The sequence below is a fragment of the Colobus angolensis genome, unplaced genomic scaffold (assembly GCF_000951035.1).
Source record: "Colobus angolensis palliatus isolate OR3802 unplaced genomic scaffold, Cang.pa_1.0 Scaffold7, whole genome shotgun sequence".
NCBI lineage: Eukaryota > Metazoa > Chordata > Mammalia > Primates > Cercopithecidae > Colobus > Colobus angolensis.
In genome coordinates, this window is record NW_012120709.1 from 25262789 (window position 1) to 25269135 (window position 6347).

Below are 6347 nucleotides of genomic sequence, written 5' to 3' on the forward strand. Positions count from 1 at the left end.
TGTGCTGGGATTACAGGCATGTGCCACTGCGCCCAGCCCTGTATGGCAAGTTCTTAACAAAAGCCAAATATCAATTGGAGCCAAGAATCTTAAATGTTAATTTCCTATAACTGAATCTTTACAGTGATGGTTACCATTCAAATACTCTAATTAAAATATACACTTAAAAGTAACAAATTCAGCTTTAAAAGAAAAAATACCCTCTAGTAAAAGGAGGCTCTTCAATTTTAAGGTTAACAAAAGGTTTCTCAGACTGTTCAGAACTGTGTTCTGTGAGTTCAAAATTCTTAGTTCCTGTTTTAGATGTAAAAGAAGGAAAAACAATTAAAAAATATATTTTTTTCTGGTAGAGACAGAGTCTTGTTATGTTGCCTAGGTTGGTCTCAAAATCCTGGACTCAAGTGATCCTCCCACAGTGGCCTCCCCAAACTACAGGGATTACAAGTGTGAGTCACCTCAACTAGCCAACTTTTCTTTTTTTTTTGGAGACGGAGTCTTGCTCTGTCGCCCGGGCTGGAGTGCAGTGGCCAGATCTCAGCTCACTGCAAGCTCCGCCTCCCGGGTTTACGCCATTCTCCTGCCTCAGCCTCCCGAGTAGCTGGGACTACAGGCGCCCGCCACCTCGCCCGGCTAGTTTTTTGTATTTTTTAGTAGAGATGGGGTTTCACCGTGTTAGCCAGGATGGTCTCGATCTCCTGACCTCGTGATCCGCCCGTCTCGGCCTCCCAAAGTGCTGGGATTACAGGCTTGAGCCACCGCGCCCGGCCCTTTTTTTTTTTTTAAAGTAAAAAAGCTAAGTTCCATAAGCTAAAAAAAGTTATGAGGAAATTTTCTGAGTGAATAATGCTTGGAGTTCAGAAGGCTGGGCAAGTCTTTAAATACTCTAAAGACTCAGACTGAGTCTTTAAATTTAATACTTAAAGTTGGCTTTATGTGCTGTTTAGGGTAAGGTGCAATCATAACAACACTAAAAAAACTATACTGACAAGATGACTAATAATTGCATTCATTTATAACAAACTAAGCTAATAACTTTTACACTAATTACAAAAGCCAGAAATGTTTCCAAAAACCATTTATACAAAATTTCTGTATATCATCTGTCCTTACAATCACTACATGCTGAATAAATTATAGCAGAAATAACGTTATTCTATTGCAAATACCTACTGGCCATAAAACAAAGTCATCTGTCCTCTATTTGGAATCAAAATGGTTAAATTAAGGCATAAGCATTAATAGTCAACACCAAAGTAACAAAAATCTTGGTTCCCCAAAAGTATTTATTATTTACTCTAACACTTACTTAATAGTGGTGGTCATACTCTGTGCTTGCTGCTGAGTGCCATTATTGATTGTGTTGGTGTTTTTCAGCTGGTTCATCTGTTGCTGTGTCTGTGTGCCCCCTCCTCCAGGGCCACCAGTGGGTTTCACAGGGCCTCTCAGCTGACCATTTTGACTGGACAGACCCATTATAACAGGGTTCTCTGTTCTGGCCGTGCTCATGCTGTTTTAGTTGCAAAGGTGTCTTTCAAACTTCAAAACTTTTGAAAGTCAGTAGAGAAACTGTAATAACAGTTTATTAGGCTCTCCAAAATGAAGAGATAAATATAAGTCTTGCTCAATAAATGAGTCCTTTATTGCAATGCAGGCAAGCACCTGTAAGTCTCTGAACGGTAAGCAGCAGTAACTTGCTCCCTTGCACGGAATCAACTTTTTATTTTTAAAAAGCCCTCTAACAAGCTTGAGTTATGTCGGAATTCACTCACGTCAATCTGAAACAAACAAAATTAAATTAGCAAACACAACAGAAAAACTGTTTCCTTTTTAAAAGAACCCCTTTGAAAGAACTCTTCTCTTTTATATTTAAGAATTAATAATACAGCTACACTTAGACCAAATCACTAGCCAAGCTAGGAAAGACACAACTTTGAACTATCTCAAAAACACAATGAGGCCAATCTCAAACATTTAAAATTGTTAATTCAAAGCAATCCAGAGAAGATTATGTAGAAAGAGACTAGTAAATTAGCACTACTTGTCAAATTATAATCTGTTCAGTTTCCTCCCTATGAATTCTCTAAATGTCTCTGACATCTCTAAAAGTCAGTGATTCATTATACTTAATTGCATTACAACTCACTGAAGTATCACACAACTTAAGACAATTCATTAATTTTCTTCTACTTCTGATAGCAATCTAGACTCTTTATAGACTTAAGTGAGCTTTTGACTTGAACTTCACACTTCCAGAAAAAAAAAACAACACTTTTGTGCCCTTATGAATTTCAACTATTAAACTTTATGGGCTGGGTGTTCGTGGCTCACGCCTGTAATCCCAGCACTTTGGGAGGCCAATGCAGGTGATCACTTGAGGTGAGGAGTTAGAGACCAGCATGGACAACACAGTCAAACCTCATCTCTACTAAAAACACAAAATTTAGGCCAGGAGTGGTGGCTCACGCCTGTAATCCCAGCACTTTGGGAGGCCGAGGTGGGTGGATCACGAGGTCAGGAGTTCAGGATCAGCCTGGCCAAGATGTTGAAACCCAGTCTCTACCAAAAATACGAAAATTAGCCAGGTATGGTGGCAGGCACCTGTAATTCCAGCTACAAAGAACTGCCTGAACCCAAGAGGCGGAGGTTGTAGTGAGCCAAGATTGTGCCACTACACTCCAGCCTGGGCAACAGAGCCAGACTCCGTCTCAAAAACAACAACAAAAAAAACCACACAAAGGCCGGGCGCGGTGGCTCAAGCCTGTAATCCCAGCACTTTGGGAGGCCGAGGTGGGTGGATCACGAGGTCAGGAGTTCAGGATCAGCCTGGCCAAGATGTTGAAACCCAGTCTCTACCAAAAATACGAAAATTAGCCAGGTGTGGTGGCGCACACCTGTAATGGAGTCTCAGCTACTTGGGAGGCTAAGGCCTGAGAATCACTAGAACCTAGGAGATAGAGGCTGCAGTGAGCCGGGCGACAGAGTGAGACCTTGTCTCAAAAAACAACAAAAAAAAACTTTATGAAGAAAAATGTATTTTCCTTTTTCTCCTTTAAAACAATACATGAAGCAGTCAAGAGAATAGTGTATTTCTGCCACAATGTATTCAGCAAGTAATGATCCTAAGGACAGATGATACACACAAATTTTGTATAAATAATTCTTTACTTTGAAACTGACAAAAACAAGATAACTTTAATAATTTTATTCATTTATAACAAACTCTGCTAATAACTATTCTAATTTTAAATAGTATTAATTAAAAAAACAGGAAAATTCCTGTTAAAAAAAAAAACTGTGGAAGACTAAACACACTAGTAATTTTAAGAAAACTTTCCAAGACACCCAGAGTAGTAAATCTAATTCATACTTAAAAAAAAAAAAAGGACTGGCAGGGCGGGCACGGTAGCTCACGCCTGTAATCCAAACACTTTGGGAGGCCGACACTGGTGGATTACCTGAGCTCAGGAGTTCAAGACCAGCCTGATCAACATGGTGAAACTCCGTTTCCACTAAAATACAAAAATTAGCTGGGCGTGGTGGTGGTCCTCTGTAATCTCAGCTCCTTAGGAGGCTGAGGCAGAAGAATCACTTGAACCCAGGAGGCGGAGGCAGCAATGCGCCAAGATCATACCACTGTACTCCAGCGCAGGTAACAAGAGCAAAACTCCGCTTAAAAAAAAGACACAAAACTGGTCAACCTCATTTTAAAATTATCCCGTAAATGGAAATCTTACTTTTATTTTTCATTTTATTTTTTGAGACAGTCTTGCACTGTCGCCGGGGCTGGAGTGCAATGGCACACTCTCAGCTCACTGTGACCTCCACCTCCCGGGTTCAAGCGATTCTCCTGCCTCAGCCTCCTGAGTAGCTGGGGATTACAGGCATGCGCTACCATGCCCAGCTAATGTCTGTATTTTTAGTAAAGACGTGGTTTGGACACGTTGGCCAGGCTGGTCTTGAACAACTGACCTCAGGTGATCCGCCGACCTTGGCCTCCCAAAGAGCTGGGATTACAGGCGTGAGCCACCCTGCCCAGCTACTTTTATTTATTATCATTACTTTTGAGACATGTTGCCCAGGGTGGAGTGCAGTGGCCCGATCTCAGCTGACTGCAACCTCCACCTCGTGGGTTCAAGCGATCCTCATGCCTTAGCCTCCCGAGTAGTTGGGTGGGATTACAGTGCGGCTAATTTTTGTATTTTTCAGTAGAGATGGGGTGTTATTAAGTTGGCCAGGCTGGTCTCAGACTCCTGACCTCAAATATCTGCCTGCCTTACCCTTCCAAAGTGCTAGGATTATAGGCGAGAGCCACCGTGCCCAGCTGAAATCTTAATTGTACTTAATAAAAACATACAAAGACCCGAAAACAAAGCTCTACTCTGTTGGCTTTTGATTCAACCCCGTTACATTTCTTTTTTTTTTTTTTTTTGAGGCAGAGTCTCGTTCTGTCACCCAGGTTGGAGTGCAGTGGCACTATCTAGGCTCACTGCAACCGCCGCCTCCTGCGTTCAAGCGATTCTCCTCCTGTCTCAGCTTCCAGAGTAGCTGGGATTACAGGCGCCCGCCACCACGCGCAGCTAAATTTTTTGTATATTTAGTAGAGACGAGGTTTTGCCATGTTGGCCAGGCTAGTATCGAACTCCTGACCTCAGCTGATCCGCCTGCCTTGGCCTCCCAAAGTGATGGGATTACATGCGTGAGCCACCGCGCCCAGCAACCCCCTTACATTTCTCACATAAAATACACAGCTTACAAGTGCTGATTCTTTCTGCCATATACCAAGGCATGTGAAACTCAAAATTTTAAAGTCAACAGATCTCAAAATTTATGAGAAAATGTTCCCTGATTATGCCTTCCTTAAAAAAAAAAAAAAATGAACAAGTTGCTCACAAGCAAATCCTGATTATCACATACATAAAGTTGTTTACTTTAAAGTCCTTCTGACTGACATCTTAAGCAGATATGGTTAACAGCTACTTTCCTGTATTGACGGGTTTATATTATGATCAGCGACATCACGCAGTTCACACAGAGACTTAGCTGTTTGCAGAGCACTAAGAGGATGAAAAGGGCAACCTCTAAAGACCGAACGATATCATCATTACTGTCCATCATGCACAGTAAGACCTCCTATATCCTTAAATCCAAAATGAGACTATGTGATAACTGCTCCCTTCTTAAACTGAAACCTGCACTGCAGCTTTGTCTCAGAGAAGGAAATATTCCTCCTATCCCTTCCCAATTTAGATGTGCAAGTTATCTTTCTACATTTTCAAAACAAAACACAAAAAAACGAGAAACAGACTAGAAACGTAGACTAGTTGGGAGGAGCCCCTAGTGCAGTTAATTACAGTACTTCTCAGATCGTAGTTAGCAATTGACAGTTTCACACCCAAAACACTATCGTCATCGCCAACAAGAGCTTTTGTTTGCAAATGCAGCGCAGAATTTCTAAGCTTTGCCTGCAAGTTGGAGTGACTGGGTTTTATTCTGAAGGGAAAGGGGGGCTGTGGAAGAGAAAAGAGATAAAGGAAAGAGACAAGTCAATGACTGGAGCCCCATAATTGTAGGGAAATTTCTTGCCCTCCCCCCTGCCGCCCCTCGCCCCACACACACACACGTCAACTCAGCTCCCTCTGACCATAAACACAAAAGGTTGGGGCTCTGCAATCCTATCTGCGCAATATGAGCCGGCAACCAGATCCATCAGTAGCAAACAATAGGGACCCCCCGAAGGAGGCCCCAAAGGGACCCCCCAACCCAGAAATCCCCCTCCTTTCCTCCAAGAGTCTGGGGCTCCATATACACCCTCTTGTTACTGACCTGCAAGGCCTACCGCAATCAAGCAGCGGTCAGTTCGCTTTGAACCGAGCCTTCCAATACAGCATGTCCCTGCCGCCCCCTATAGGGCCGCCTCGTACCCTATAACCTCCACCATCATCCCCCTAAGTCCTTGCCGCCCCCTTCGGCCTCATATTCCCTCATCTTCGATAAAGCTCCTCCGAGTACTTAGCCTGCTCCTCCTGCCGACTCTGCCGCGCTCCACATTCCTATATTCGCCTCCTCTCAGGCGCCCCCACCCCACACAGCTGCCGCCCGCCTTCCTCCCCAGGCCCGGCCAGGCCTCAGGCCTCCGCCCAAGAGAGTCCCCCAGAGCCGGCCCAGGGGACTCCCCGCAGCCTCCACAGCGCCGCTGACCTCGACCCCACCACCTCACCCCAGGCCTCGCGGCTCGGGCCCGTGTCCTACCAAGGAGGCCACTCCCGCTCGGCACCCTCGGTCCTTTATTGTTGACTCGAAGCTCCCAAAATGGCGGCCGCTCCTTCCTCCTCGGAAACCTCCGCCCG

The 6347-nt window shown here is 44.2% G+C and overlaps 1 protein-coding gene across 1 annotated transcript in view; it reads right to left on the reverse strand.

Moving 5' to 3' along the window:
- DDX6 (DEAD (Asp-Glu-Ala-Asp) box helicase 6) overlaps nucleotides 1–1777 on the reverse strand; it is a 43764-nt gene extending 41987 nt beyond the window's left edge. The window contains exon 1 of the mRNA XM_011927043.1: nucleotides 1307–1777. Within this exon, the coding sequence (XP_011782433.1) occupies nucleotides 1307–1506 (200 nt within the window). The 5' untranslated portion in view covers nucleotides 1507–1777. The remainder of the gene's footprint in view (nucleotides 1–1306) is intronic.
- Between the last annotated feature and the right edge of the window lie 4570 nt (nucleotides 1778–6347).